This window comes from Helicoverpa armigera, chromosome 30 (genome assembly GCF_030705265.1).
Source record: "Helicoverpa armigera isolate CAAS_96S chromosome 30, ASM3070526v1, whole genome shotgun sequence".
NCBI lineage: Eukaryota > Metazoa > Arthropoda > Insecta > Lepidoptera > Noctuidae > Helicoverpa > Helicoverpa armigera.
Genome location: NC_087149.1, coordinates 5,061,167 through 5,077,112, shown reverse-complemented (window position 1 = coordinate 5,077,112; position 15,946 = coordinate 5,061,167). Strand labels below are relative to the sequence as shown.

Here is a 15,946-nt window from a genome sequence, read left to right as displayed (position 1 = left end):
TAATTTTATTTTATTTCATGCTTTTTAAAGGAGCTCCTTAATTTTTCCTTCTTTCATTTAATTTATTTTATCTTAAGATGGGGTCGCTATATGCGATCTCGGCCAAAGGAAGCTGTTTAACAATCCTCATAACAAACTGGCTCTGGGAGAATTGCACAGATTGAGAAACAATGAGGATTAACCTTTGGACATTCTAGATTTTCAGTAAAAATATAAATCGGTTTATCCGTTTCATTCCGGCATTCCAGGGTTGCATCCGCCACATCCCATTTCCAGCATCAGGTTCTCGTCAATCAGAAACATGAAGAGAACTCGTCAAGACAAATTCAACGAGCCCAAACTCGATGGGTTTACTAAAAGACAGTTCAGGGTCACGTCTCCTACCTTCGTGCTCTAACAGCAGACCAGCTCAGTGGTTCCAAAAGACATTAGTGTTTCAAATTTCAGATCCCACATATACCTACTTGCAAGTAAACTGAGCGTGTAACATTCCTATCACATCTAGCAAACGAGCTGATGACCTTGAAGACCTGAACCGATTTCCACCAAACATAGCTAAGAACACTCCCGACTGGCATACCTTTTAAACAAAAAAAACCGCATTACAATCGGATCATCCGTTTGGGAGCTACGATGCCACATACACACACACACACACACACAGACACGTCAAACTTATAACACCCCGTCGTTTTTGCGTCGGGGGTTAAAAACCAAGTTCTTAAGTGCTACTTTTCTAAGTGTGTACGTACTGTCTAAGTCAGTGGTTCTTAACCGGTGGTCCGCGGACCACTGGTGGTCCCTGGAGGCATTCCAAGTGGTCCGCGAAGCTTAGCTTCGTGACGTTGGTATACGTTATCTAACTTAATTTTTATCTACTTATAATTGCGAGCGGGGGTTTTCGCATGGAAGTATATCGGGTGTGTCGTACCTAGTCCCCCATTCATGAAAATGTATGTTTGGCTCGCTTCGCTCGCGTATTCAGAAACTGTATAATGCCCCTTATTTTGGCATTTGCCAACAAACAAAAAGTTAAGTACGTTTGGGCTAAATTTTACGTAATATTTGGTTTAAGTCCGATAAAAATTTCGCGCTCGCTTCGCTCGCGCATTTGGAACTACATAGGCAAGTTTTTCTTTATTTGTACTTGCTTACCTACACAACTGCCAACATGCGTTTAGCTTTGAGTAGAACTGACCCAAAAATTCAGTTTTTTTTTTTGATAAATAATAACGAAACGAGTGCTAATTTAGGTAAACCGATGAGGTGGTCCCCGGCAAGACAAGCTTTAGTTAAAGTGGTCCCTCATGTCAAAAAGGTTAAGAACCACTGGTCTAAGTATATCTTAGACACCAATGACTGTGTTTCGGATGGCACGTTAAACCGTAGGTCCCGGCAGCAGTGAAGATTTTCGGTAGTCATTATGGGTACGGCGGCTTACCTAGGGGTTATTGGGTTGTCCTATTAACTGGGTTGAGGAGATCAGATAGGCAGTCGCTTCTTGTAAAGCACTGGTTAGATGGGAAGCCGAACCCAACATAGTTGGGAAATGGCAGATGATGAGGTACAACCAAATGCATTACCTAAGTAGATAATTTATTTTTACAATATTGTATGTACGGGAATTCCGATATTAAGATCAATTCCAGTTATTTCATTTGTGAAGAGATTACGTTATCATCTCCCCGTATATTTATAGTCATAATAATTCATTTTCAAGAATGTTTTGAGATTCCAGTCGTGTTTTGTTACTGGGAATTTACACTGAACAAATTTAATAAAAGATTATGAATGCATAATATTTTTTTATCCTAAACTTATGGACGGTTCGGAACAACAACATTTTTTATTGTGTTCTGTTCCCAAAAGGAAATCAGAACACTACAGCTAGCCAATATTGTATATATGCATGCATAATATTTTATGTATTTTTTGATTACTAGAGATAGTAACTATTTTAACCCACTTATGGGGCTCACGTCAAAATTGTACCAATCTACTATGTTTGTAATCATGAGGAATCACGTCTTCAAGTATCGATCACTAATTACCTGCAGTCACCCTTATAATAAGCAAATCAAGGAATCAGGTTATAGCAATCAGCCATTGATCTGATGTCCTCCAAGCCAATTATCGGCTAGTACAACTGTTCTCATATAAGGACATATTATAGTGCACGAGCATTTGCTTGGACACAGGTGTACCTACTCACTATTCCTTCACTCTCTGCGCGCGATGGGACGGCAATCCGACACCACCGGAGAGAGATCAGGCGCAGGACCGACATTTACGTGCTTTCCGGTGCATGGGTGTATCAATCACCAACTTCCAGACTACAGGCTTTCTTGTGAAGGTTACTAAAACCCACCAGGCAGACCCCGGAATCGAATCCGAGACCTAAATGAAATGAAATACGTTTATACACGCGTGTGACACTGCCTTACAAAAAATAAATAAAAATAATGTTTACAAACGTTAAAAATAAGAAAAAAAAGACGACCTTTGAGGTGAATAAATAAATGAATTACAATTAAAATACAGTAGGTAATGGGAAATATGTGTTACACCCGCGTGAAACGGCCCTCGCTCAGCATAATGCTGAGACCCTATACGGGACAAAAGCCTCAGCGCTGATTTTCAGCGAGAGTTTTTCATGCACTGCAGTCGCTTGCGACAACTAAACGAAAAAAAGCATCAATATGCCTTACATTGACTGCAGTTATTTAATTTTACACAAATGTAGGAAAATAAGAGAGGCCGTCATTTCTATCTTATCTCAAGTTCAAGAGGTTGCACTGTGAAGGTTGAGCGATTAATTTCTCTTGCCTACTTTTATTTTATCATTTCATATATTATTGGAGTGATAAAGACATTGTGCATCATTTATTTAAGTATTTTTATACGAGTAAAGTGTCAATTGAGTTCGCTTTTTAAGGTAAAACGGGACCCTTTAACCTATTAGACTTTGTTATCCATGAACCGGGATAATTAGACAGTTGAAATTTTCAAAGATGATCCTATTTCCGTTGCCTGACTTGCTGGCTTCTGACTACCCGTAACGACAGTCAAAGATGTTCAAATGACAGCCGGAACCCACTAATTTAATTAACGTAAAGTCCATTTTACGGAAGAAGTCCCCCAGACGCAGCGCTAGTGTCTATGCGATAGCTCAGTAAATACGTACAAAAATATATAGTTCTACAGTTTTATCAACACTCAATATATGTGATGTAGGTAAATCCAGACTCCAGATTGCCGCTGGGAAAAGCCCACTCACACTTAGGTACCATCCTTACTTCCCTACTAATATTGTTAATGCGAAAATACCAATGTCTGTCTCGCGGCAAAACTACTGAATGGATTTGATTGAAACTTCCTAACCAAGTCCAGTCTAAACAAGGGGTATTGTGTTGCCCGGGCAACTGGGTTGAGGGGGTCAGATAGCTCGGATAATGATGGATTTGAGTGAAACATGGTTTAATTAGCTTGCACTCCGAAGAAAGGACGCAGGCTACTTTTTTCCCAGTTGCGAGAAATTGTAAGTAGGTATCTGCCTAGTTCTCTCCGCCCAGAACTTATGTGAAACCGCGGGGAATCTCTTTACAACTTCATTATATTTTTGATTTACAAAATTCTGTTACACATACCTAGGCATAAAGTAGGTCAATTTAGAATAACATAAAATATCTCCTCTCTAGAACCTCATCCTTTTTAGGAAGTCGGTTAAAAATTCCTTGACTTTGAAACGTGTGCTCGGCGCGACAATTTATAGGTAGGTACATAAATAATGCACAATGGCGGGTTTTTTACTTGTATTTGCATATAAAAGTGCAGGTAATCCTAATTTTATTCTAGCTTAGAAACAATGGTTTAGGTTACAACTAGTCAAACCGGTCGGTATCGCACCTTTGCTCATCCTTACTATACTCTATTGGATAGATATGTGACTAAAGATAAACTATGTTGACTTTTATGTAAAAAACTCATTTTAAAATAAAATGCAGCTCTATAAATCAAGGTCATCAATCATCCTTGGCAGTCGTTACGGGTAGTCAGAAGCCAGTAAGTCTGACACCAGTCTAACCAAGGGGTATCGGGTTACCCGGGTAACTGGGTTGAGGAGGTTAGATAGGCAGTCGCTCCTTGTGGCACACTGGTACTCAGCTTCATCCAGTTAGACTGGAAGCCGACCCCAACATAGTTGAGAAAAGGGGAAAAAGCTAGAAAGATAACAGTGTCTAGGTCAAGAGTAATTAATGGATCCTATAAACCTAAGTGCCTACAGAGTATTATGTAATTCCTATAAAATTAGAAGACCTCCGGAGGCTAGCTGCATATTAAACTTGCATCTACCATGTATTGAAAACCAGTTATGCAGATTTTAAAGAAACCAGAAAATCCTACTTATGTATTGTGAACTACAGGCTCAGATTACTTAAGAGTGCTACGGGATTGTTAAAGAAATTGACCACGAAGAAGAGTACAGGGACCAGTTCAGAAGAAACATGGGGTCTACGCTTCGGCGCGAGTCCATAGCAAGCTATCATCTCCCGAGCCTTTTCCTAACTATGTTGGGGTCGGCTTCCAGTCTAACCAGATGCAGCTGAGTACCAGTGTTTTTATCCACAGCTATCTATGTATATTCTACTTTAGTACTTTACATAGATTCTGATTCTAATTCTAGAATGCATTCGTGCAAAAAGATAGCTATTTCACAGATATTTAAGACATGATCGCACACAATTTGTTACTGTTTGCTGAAGCGAGTAGAGAGACCAGAAGAAATAGAATTAATAGAAATACATATATGTGCGTCACAGTACTTTAAACTAGTAGAATCTTACCACATTAGAAGTCAAAAAGACTTTAAAAGTACCTAGATCTTTAAATTGGCCAAGGTCATCATCATCATCATCATCTCAGCCATAGGACGTATAAAGGTCGCCGGAAGACGCTGGATCCAGGTCGCTTCCAACAGGTATCTGTGGAGATCAAAGGGGGAGGCCTATGTTCAGCAGTGCATGATACCTAAAAAAATTGCTACAATCGAAAACATTATTCCTTTTGAAGTCTTTTATAAAAGGGTAGCATCTAAATGCGTACCCACCCAAAATAGTTTCGTTCTACCCTCTATCAAAAATCATGTTTATTATTCTAAACTAAAATCTCAAAGATCATACAATACAAGATAATTACGTTGTATATTGTGTATAAGGAAAACCACAGATCGACTGTTTGTTTATTAGCGTGAGGTAATTAACAGCACATATTTACGTTACGCTACAGAGTGTGACGTCATCACAATGAAGTTCGATTATCTTGAAACGGGTTAACTTTTGTCCAGTGTATCCCATGGTCAAATTTGTCCGTATTGACCTATACTATCACCTCATGAAAGGATGCGCTGTACTTACAAGTAACCCTGTACACTTAGGTCATTGAAGATTTTTGGCAGTCGTTACGGGTAGTCAGAAGCCAGTAAGTCTGACAACCAGTCTTGCCTAATGGGTTGCCCGGGTAACTGAGTTGGGGAGGTCAGATAGGCAGTTGCTTCATTTAAAACACTGGTACTCAGTTGCATCAGCCGATTCGAACATAGTTGGGCAAAGGCTAGGCAGATGAGGTGCTTACAAGTTCTTTTTGAATAACATTGATTGTCCTTAATTGGCTACGAGGCAAAGTCCAGCATTTTCACCAACAATTTTATGGTCGGCTTCCAGTCTAATTAATTCAGCTGATGAGGGATTGAGTATGTATCTGATATACCTATTCAACTGAGTTACCTGGGCAACCCACAATAAGTTGGAAAAAAGCTAGGCAGATGATGTCCCGGCAACCCGATTCCAGTAGGTAAGACTGGTTGTCAGATTTTCTGGCTTCTGACCACTCGTAACGATTGCCAAAAATGTTCAAAGACAGTCGGGACCCATTTTAACATGACTTCGAAAACACCGAGAGACTTGCTATGACAATATAGTCACCCATTTGCAGACCAACCAAGCGTTGTTTAACCATATAAAATCGATCTATCTAAGCGGCAGTTTTCAACAGCAAAATACCCGAAGCTACGCAATTTGCACTTTTTTGCATATAGGTGAAGATAATACCTCCTCTGAACTTATCAAAAAAGATTGCCGCGGTCACAAAGCTGACCCTCCGATGTCGGTGACCTTGCCTGACCAGTTTTCCTCTTAGTGACGTAAGCTTAATATGTCCATTGTGTATTTTAATATTATATCTCTCGTTTGAAACAGCTCAGTTCACTGGAAGATGTCTGAGTGATCGGAGGACGCCTTCTAACTTAGTTTTTGTTAAATTATTTTTTTATTTTTAACTAAATGACCTTCGATTTTTGAAGTTTAGTTGTGTTTTTAGTGTTGTGTTATTTTTAAAAAAGGTAGGTTAAGTTTTTTTTTAGTTTATCTATATTTATAATTTACTTGGTTATTAAGATAAAACCAATTTAAATCACGTTTGGTGTAGAAATATTTATGATATCCATAACGAATGTCATCGGATGACCGTTTTAAATTCAACAATCTAATATTATAAAGCTAAGTTGTTTATTTGTTTGCTTGAACTTGCGGATCTCGGGAAATACCGATTTGAAAAATTCTTTCAGTGTTAGATAGCCCATTTATGTAAGCAGAATATAAGTTACATTTTATCCGGGTGCGTTAAGTAGTTCCTACGGGACACGGGTGAAAACGCTGGCCCAAGCGAGTATATGTATGTATGCCAATACACATAGGAAGGGGTAAAGGGCGTGCGTTTTAGGGGCTGTCTTTTATAAATATTGACGTTCAAAAAGTGTTTTTTGCAATCAATTTTAAACAAATCATTTTGATATCAATACCTTCATGTTTTCAAGTAATTTTACCTCCCAAAAGATGCATAAAAAGATATCTTAATCGTATGTCATTTGGTCATTGGCCGTGACCTGCTGATCAAAACAACGCGACCCAAGGTCCGAGTCATGGATTAAATAAAAATATTACCAAATTGCGTTTTTTATCTTGAAAAATAATGTGATGCATGACACCAATGTTTTGTAAGACTTATCGAATTTATTTGTTTGTTTGTACGGGTAAAACCGTGGGGAACATGAAGAATTGTTGATTATCTATATCTCCTATTTAATTAATTATTATATTAAGAGTACCTATTTAATTAATATTATAAAGCCAACGAGTTTGTTTGTTTTGGCGGAACGCGCTAATCTTAGGTCGGATTTTAAATGTACTTTCAGTGTCATCAGGCCTCATTTTACCTATAGTTAGGTATTTCATCATTCAATCATTGTTGTAACTAGTTATACCTACATAATGATAAATAACTGAATCGTTAAAAGGTATATACTTACCTACCTAGTATACATATAACTATTGAGTAATTAATGTAAACAATTTTAATATGACTTTTTAAGTAAAAACTCAGTCCAAAAATATAATGCAGCTTAAAATCAATGTAAATGCAATAAAAACAATTACTTAATCAATTAAATCACTATTTTAAGCAGTAGTTTATTTGTTTAATATGTATTTGTGTGTAAAAAGTCCTATCAACATTGTTTAACTTAAGTTAAAAGCCTAACAAAATGGAGTAGGTTTAGAGACATTACGGGCAAAACCGGGTGAAATAACCAGTGACATTAATGAATGTTAGGAAAACCAGTTTTCTACGTATTTTCGGGTAATAGTAAATTGCCTGTGGTCGTATATAGATGTTAGGTTTTTTCCAGTTCAACGTAAATAACAATGTGTTTTTTCTTACTCTGTGGTTCCGGGGAATAACCTTATATTGAAATCCTTATAATAAATCTAATTATAAAAAAACCGCGGCTTCGCCCGCGTGGTGTGTTGATAAAAAGTAGCCTATTATGTGGTAATCCAGGGTATCTACATACTAAATTTCAACCAAATCGGTCCAGCTGTTTTTCCGTGAAAGAATAAAAAACATACATCCATACATTCTCACAAACTCACATATAATATTAGTAGGATTTATAATATTAGAAGGATGCCTTCATGTACCTAATACCAATTATAAATGCATTATTCTCTCTGTCAATCTGTCATTTTAAACAAAAAACAATTGCTTGCGCCGAAACTGCAACCTTTATGGGCGAACAAATGTGTCCAAGCAAATTGAGCAAGCGTGTTGATTAACGCTCAATCCTTCTCCGTGTGAGAGGAGGCCGCAGCCCAGCAGTGGGACGATAAAAGGCTGATGATAAGAATGAATAATTTTGGAGGAATCTCGCCATCTTATTTGTGGGTGTGAATTAAAAACAGCTCTTTTCGTGTATCTAGGTACATAGATACGTAAACGAACTATCAATAGACCAGGTCATTAAAAACTTGTTTTAATGTTCAAATCTAGTTATTAGTTATTATCTCAAAAACGAGTTGTATAGCTCACAGCGTTGTGTGAGAAGCTATGATGATGTCATATTATTATGTTTTATTGGAAATTAAAACCGGTGGGATTGTGCATTTAATGTTCTTATCTTAGAATAGCTTATTGTTGTTCAGGGCAAAGGCTGTTTTTGATACACACAAAAAAAAAAACAATAACTTCAAGACGGTTGAGTTTTGATGGAAAATATCTCAGAACCACTGCTGGAATACCACTTTTTTACTCCATACCATTCAAATCGGTATTTCAAGTGTGACCGCTATCAGTATGTGTATACATAATAACTTATGTCTGTCTGTGTCTGCACTCTGATGCATTTTATCCGGGAGCATGAATAGTAGCTACCCACGCGACGTATGTAAAGGAAACCGCTGTGGGAAATAGCAGCTTCTAACTTTCCTCGATAAAATGGCTATCAAACACTGAGAGATTTTTTAGCTCGTTCAAGTTATAAGTCAAGCTATATAGTTCAAGCTATACATGTAGGTAGTTTAGAGGTAGATAGGTATAATATAAACAGTATACATACATAGACGGAACTAACGCAGTTCTATAGTTAATGAAAGTACTACTACAAATCTAAAACTAAATTGATTCTAAAACCCCTTCAAATTAATTAACTGGTGGTTTAAAATAGGTACTAAAAACAAGCTAGTCATGTATTGTCATCAGAACTCAGAGCGCGTGCAAAATTTCATCCTAACGAGGACCGGGAAGTGGGTCAAATTGAGATTCCAAGATTTTCTTACATACATATGTAGTTACAAGTGAAGCTAATAAAGCGTGTTAACAATTTCAGGAACAATGCGTGTCCTCATAGCGGCAGCATTCCTGATGCTGGCCAGAGCACAGTCGACCATTGATCCGAATATACTGGCTGGCATCTTCGGAACACCCCCAACACCGGCCCCCAATTACGGGGGCTCTACTACACAGAGACTTGAAGATGTAAGTTAAGAGGGTTTATTTCATAATAAACTTTAGAATCGCCGCGTCGTCGTGGCCTAGTGGGCAAAGAACCAACCTCTCAAGTATGAGTGTGTTGGGTGGGTTTGATTCCAGGTCAGGCAAGTACCAATGCAACTTTTCTAAGTTTGTATGTACTTTAAAAGTATTCTTTTAGACACTAGCGATTGTGTTTCATAGGGCACGTTAAACTGTAAGCGACTGTCATTGAACATCTTTGGCAGTCGTTACTGGCAGCTAGAAGCCAGAATGTCTGAGAACCAGCCTTACTAAGGGTATCGAGTTATCCAGGTAACTGGGTTGAGAAGGTTAGAATTAGCAGCAACCGTTAAGTTTATAAGCCGACCCCAACATAGTTGGGAAAAGGCTAGGCAGAAGAGTTTTAAAGTGGTAATACCGGCTCTGAAAATAAGATCACATCGTAATAGTAGGTACTTCGGGTGATAGTAACATCAATATGTGGTGATCAGGTAGACCAAGAGACCAGGATGAAAGCACAAACAAACGGTCATCCTACTCTAAAGACCTCGGTTCTGGTGGAGATCTTCGGAACTCCTCCCCCCCCACCTCTCGGCCCCGGGACGAAACGTAACGAAGACGTGAGTTCAGGATTTGTGGACAGTTTCGGGTGGAACGTGCATTTTTGATAGCATGAATTGGTTAATTTTGGATGTTTAGAGTCAATTGAAGGGGTTTTTCAGATTCATGGGCCCATCATATCAATTCAAATAAATAATTTCGTCTCTGAAACTGCCTCCTTGATGTACCTATTAATAGGCAAGTGACTGCTGTGCATGGGGTCTTAAACCAAGGGGGAAACGAAATCACTTTTTGGGATTTCCTTGGTTAGACTGGCATCATGTGCACAAGCGTAATGATTGTATTGTATCTGTGGTCTCGTGCATGTAATTTTCCCTGGGTATTTGTATTGAATCATTCTCGGCTCGTTTAAAAGTGCCCGCTACTTTGGCATTTCTTTTGAGCTCGTTATAGTGAGACTCCACTAAACTCGTTCGCACACATTTGCTCGCGAACAATAATATTTGCAAGCAAATAATTATGTGATTGTTAGAGCGAGAAGACTAAACGGGCCTCATCCTCCGAGCCTTTTTACCAACAATATTGGGGTCGGCTTCCAGTCTAACCGGATGTAGCTGAGTACCAGTGCTTTACAAGGAGCGACTGCCTATCTGATCCTCTCAACCCAGTTACCCAGGCAACCCAATACCCCTTGGTTAGACTTTTAGATGGTTCACCTTGCTTATTACATGGGCTTATACGACGGAGCACAGCACAGATGGGACTATTGCAACGGCTTCACACTAGCGGGTTTTCATTTAGATTTTTGAAGAGCTGTTTTTCCGCATGTTAAAAGCCGTGCGGAAAATGTTATAGCGTGCAGAACTATTTTAATTTTTTAAAGATGTTGTATTTTTGTTACAGATAACAGTAAAACCGACTGAAGGGCCGACCACACACGTAGATGAGAACGGCAAAAGTTGTCAATGTGTCCCCTACTATTTGTGTGACGCGAACAACGTGGGAGTCGATGTGAACAACGCTAGTGTCACTGGATGGGGCGTTTTGGATATTAGGTAAGAAATGTCATCATTTCCTATTTACCTAGTTGCCTCGTTTGTCTAGCTTTCGCAAGCGCGGCTGCTGAGAACGAGGTCTCGGCTTCGATCCCTGGGTCGGGCCCAAATCGCTTTGTGGATTTTAGAATTTTTCACAAAGCAGCCCGGAGCCTGGAAGTTGGTGATTGAAACACCTGTGCATCGGAGAGCATGTAAATGTCGGTCTTGCGCCTGATCTCTCTCCGGTGGGGTCGGATTGTCGTCTCATCGGGCTATGAGAGTGAAGGAATAGTGAGTGCTCCTGTGTCTGCGCAAATGCTTGTGCACTATAACATGTCCTGCGCAGTTGGCTAATCTCCTTATATGAGAACTGCCGCCATAGCCGATAATCGGCTAGGAGTACATCATCATCATAAATTTTTGTTTAATTGTAAGTCTAGTGTCACACGCGTGAATATATGTATGTATTTTCTTTCTTTGATGAAACTTGAATGTTATTCTAGGTTCGGAGAAGATGACAACCAGCGCCAATGTCAGGAGAGTGTGGAAGTATGCTGCTCAGTCCCCAGAGACCCCGCTGATGTGCCCAAGCCTGACCCCAAGCCTAAACCTGGTCATCCTCTGGGCTGTGGTTACCGCAACCCTAAGGGATTGGGTGGGATCACTATTACTGGTAATACTGTGAGTATTTCCATAATCTATAACTAATATTATAAAGCTGAAGAGTAACTTTGATGGTTTGAACGCTCTTACCTCAGGAACCGATAGGAAAAATTATTTCACAGCCAAATTCCACGATAAATGTATCGAAGAAATTGAATAGATAAAGCAGGTAGGAGTTGATTGAAAAGGCTCTGAAATCACTAAACCCATTTGAAAAAATCTTCAGCTCTTTGGATTGATGATTTTAAAGTCCAGGTTTCCAAATCAAATCGTTTATTTTGCAAAGGTACAAAATAAGATGTTAGAATTATACATAGGGGTTCCAACACATTCTACCTTACGGCATGCAAAAGATAAATAAAAAAGTTTTATTTTTCTTTACCTCAAGATGAGTTCCTTCTCCTCAGCTGTGGATGTGTGTATGAAGAAACGCTTAGAATATACATATATTGTTAGAAAGTACATTACATACTCCTAGCTGCTAGCTAGCATCGAACTAGCAAACTAGTATCTACTTGAAAGGTAGGTATAAGTTTCTAGTTAGGTAAGTATTCTAACCACTAAACCACCACGGCTAGCCAAGGACACGCGTGATAAAATCCGTTACCTTGAAAGGGCTTCTAATACCAGTTTATTCCTTACCCAGGGTGGTGAGACCCAATTCGGCGAGTTTCCCTGGGTGGTGGCGGTGATGAGTCAGAACGGGTCCTACGCTGGAGTCGGCGTGTTGATACACCCTCAAGTTGTGATGACGGCCGCCCATATTGCTTTCAAGTAAGTCCATCATCATCATCATATCGCGAGGAAATGGTTTAACATTTTAATAATTTACGCTGTTTTTTCTAGGTTTGGATCCAATTTGATACAAAATCTAAAGATCAGAGCTGGTGAATGGGACACACAGACAACTAAGGAAATATACCCATTCCAAGAGAGAACCGTACAAGACTATTATATTAATGAAAGTAAGTTAATAATTATGACAGTTTCTTATTTATTTCCGGATCTACTCCGTTTTCTAAAGCCAACTGTTTCATCATGTGCCTAGCCTTTTCTCAACTATGTTGGGATCGGTCGCCAGTCTAACCGTATGCAGCTGAGTACCAGTGTTTTACAAGGAGCGACTACCTATCTGACCTCCTCAACCCAGTTACCCGTCAACCCGTGCAACCCAATAGGTACACCTTGGTTAGACTGGTGTCAGACGTACCTACTGAGTGGTTTCTGCCAAAGACGTTCAATGTCAGCCGGGACCTACAGTTTTACGTGCCATCCGAAACACAGTCATTGGTGTCCAAGATATACTTAGAAAGTACGTACAAACTTAGAAAAGTTGCATAGGTTGCATTGCCTGACCTGGAATCGAAACCACACACTGGTACTTGAGAGGTTGGTTCTTTACCCACTAGACTGCAACTGTTTAACTACGTATTTTCACGTTTATTTCCAAAGCAAGCAATTGTTTTAAGAAAATATAGGCCTTAAATTTTTCCCTTATTTTCTAGATTTCATGCCAAAAAGCCTGAAGAATGACGTTGCCCTGTTACTACTGGAGTCGCCAGTGGAAATATCAGAACACATCAACGTCATCTGCATGCCTGAACAAGATGAAGTCTTTGACAGTCATAAGAACTGTGTGGCTAATGGGTGGGGGAAGAGTCATTTTGGTAAGATATTAGAAGTTTTTCTTTAAGTACTAGATGTGTTTCGCGTCCCGTGGGAACTACTTTTCGTACCCGGGATAAAATTATAGCCTGTTACTCGGGGATAGCGTAGCTTCTCAGCAGGGAAGGAGTTGTCGAGAGAATCGGTTCTGTAGTTCCGGAGCCTTTATACAAAGAAACAAACAAATATTTGTTTCCTCTTTATAATATGTGCACTTACCTATTGTAAAATAAAAATATTTACGTAGGTAGTACCTACCTATAGTTTGTGGGTTTTAGATGTCTGATACAAGTAAATAAATACTTTTTCTAGTTTGGTATCCTAGCGGCATCAAAACTTAAAAAAAATACGGACTTCATAATGCCTATACCTACCTAAAACCTACTCCTAAGTAAGTCTGACATATACCTACTACGCTGGAAAACTCATCAACGTCGGTTCAACCAAACGTGACATAATCGCATACAAACATAAAACCTCCCACTTTTGAAGTCTTTCAAAAATAGAAGTATACAATAAAACCATCTCATTTCCTTCTAGAACTCCACGACCGTTACGCCGTGATCCTCAAGAAGGTGGAAGTCGACATGGTACCGAACACCAGGTGTAACGCTCTGCTGAAGAGGACCAGGCTGGGACATAACTTCCAGCTTCATAGGAGCTTTGTTTGCGCTGGGGGGGAGGAGGGGAAGGATACTTGTCAGGTGGGTCATACCAGCCTCGTTTGTCTGTCAATGTCTTAGGGCCTGTACGCACTGACGACTAGTTGCTGGTGACCGAGTCGCCAGCGACTGTGACTTTCATTAGTTTAAATAAGATGTTACGCACTTAGTCGCCGGTTGCCCGGGCCTATTTGCCTATGTTTCGGTCGCCGAGGGACTGAGTCGCCGCCGACTAGTCGACAGTGCGTAATAGCCCTTAGGGCACATTGATGACTTGTTGCTTTAGCTGTCGCAAGCGACTGCAGTGCACGAGGTCTCGGGTTCGATTCCCGGGCCGGCTATGTGGGTTGTAGTAACCTTCACAAAGCAGCCCGGAGCCTGGAAGTTGGTGATTGATTCACCCGTGCATCGGAGAGCACGTAAATGTCGGTCCTGCTTGTGATCTCTCTCCGGTGGTGTCAGCTTTTCCGTCCCATCGCGCTATGAGAATGAAGGAATAGTGAGTGCACCTGTGTCTGCGCAAATGCTTGTGCACTATAATATGTCCTCCGCAGCTAGCTGATCTCCTTACAGCCTTCGAGGCCGAAATTGGCCTTGGACGACATTAACAAATCATATTTTCAACCTTATTTCATCAGTATTTTCACTAATTACAACCTTTCATTCTAGGGTGACGGTGGCGCCCCCCTAGCCTGCCCTATCGGCAACAACAGATACAAATTAACAGGCCTAGTAGCCTGGGGTATCGGCTGTGGCCAGAAGGATGTACCAGCGGTCTACGTCAATGTACCACTCTTCAGATCCTGGGTCGACGATAAAATGGCCCGCTGGGGTATGGAAGCTACCTCTTACAGGATATCAAATGTAGACTAAAATATGTAGTATTATTTTCGAGAAAAAACTAAACGCTGTTTAAAAAAAATGTTTGACGTTTGAATTCTATAGACACACCGATCCATCCTGTATTTTGACATTATATCGGTGTGTCGTACCTAATCACATTAAATTAAATACGTTAACATTATGTTGATTAGCAGAAAGGAAAAAATAAAATTTTCAAACAAAGTAAATAGAAAGAAATGTGCGAGAATTAGAACACCATGTAAGAGTCAGTCATTACAAACAACTGAAATTCTCCATTGAAAACTGATCAAAACATTCGATACTCTGCTTAACACATGATGTTGTAAATTATGAAAACGAAAAATGACTCCTGTGGCTAAACCACTGAATGGATTAGGTTAATTTTTTTACAATTCGCCATAGAATATCATAAAGTATATGTGATAGGATTTAATGTGATTAGGTACGACACACCCGATATAGCTTCATATAAATTATGACTTTCAATTTCTAATCGAAAAATTATGGATGGATCGGTTACTGATTTGCAGTTAGGAAAAGAATGACAATAATATAATATAAGCCGAGACATGAGATTATATTATAAGAGAATATAACTGAGACGTTCTTCTAGGCATTTAAGTAAATATTAATAATCTTGATATGACTTTTTAGTCATAAAATTAAGTTTAGAAATAAAATCCTACTTAAAATTCATTATAAATACAATAATGACTTAATTAATTGAATCATTATTTTAAGCAATAGTTTATTTGTTTAAAAAGTTTATCAAGATTATTTACATTTAAGTGCCTAGGTACCCAAATGGAGTGGCACCCAACGTGGGGCCAATTTTATAATATTTTTTGTATTTTTTCATGTCCTTTAGACGCATTTTCAAATAAAGTTTTGTTTTGACATAATATTAAGTAAAAATGCTCAAATATTTATCTACTAAACTATGTAACAGTCATGTTTTTTTTTACGAATTTTGACATTAAATAAGATATTTTTTAAAACTTACATTGTTTTTATATTTGCACATTTTTTATCTACAAAAAGGCAGCCGACCCCAACATAGTTGGGAAAAAGGCTCGAAGGATGATTTCTTATCTACACCTTTATATGAACGTTGCACCATAAACAACTGGA

The 15,946-nt window shown here is 39.1% G+C and overlaps 1 protein-coding gene across 2 annotated transcripts; it reads left to right on the top strand.

Moving 5' to 3' along the window:
- The first annotated feature begins 6,244 nt into the window (after positions 1–6,244).
- On the top strand, positions 6,245–15,817 carry LOC110381573 (phenoloxidase-activating factor 2). Of its 2 annotated transcripts, XM_064042973.1 has the most exons (10): positions 6,245–6,397; positions 9,218–9,366; positions 9,855–9,983; positions 10,828–10,979; positions 11,465–11,642; positions 12,271–12,398; positions 12,471–12,589; positions 13,130–13,291; positions 13,830–13,993; positions 14,621–15,817. In XM_064042973.1, the coding sequence occupies exons 2-10, from the start codon at positions 9,223–9,225 to the stop codon at positions 14,822–14,824; spliced, it is 1,380 nt and encodes a 459-aa protein (XP_063899043.1). In that variant the 5' UTR covers positions 6,245–6,397; positions 9,218–9,222; the 3' UTR covers positions 14,825–15,817. The 2 variants fall into 2 exon arrangements, with proteins under 2 accessions (XP_063899043.1, XP_063899044.1); XM_064042974.1 differs by lacking the exon at positions 9,855–9,983.
- The last annotated feature ends 129 nt before the right edge of the window (positions 15,818–15,946 follow it).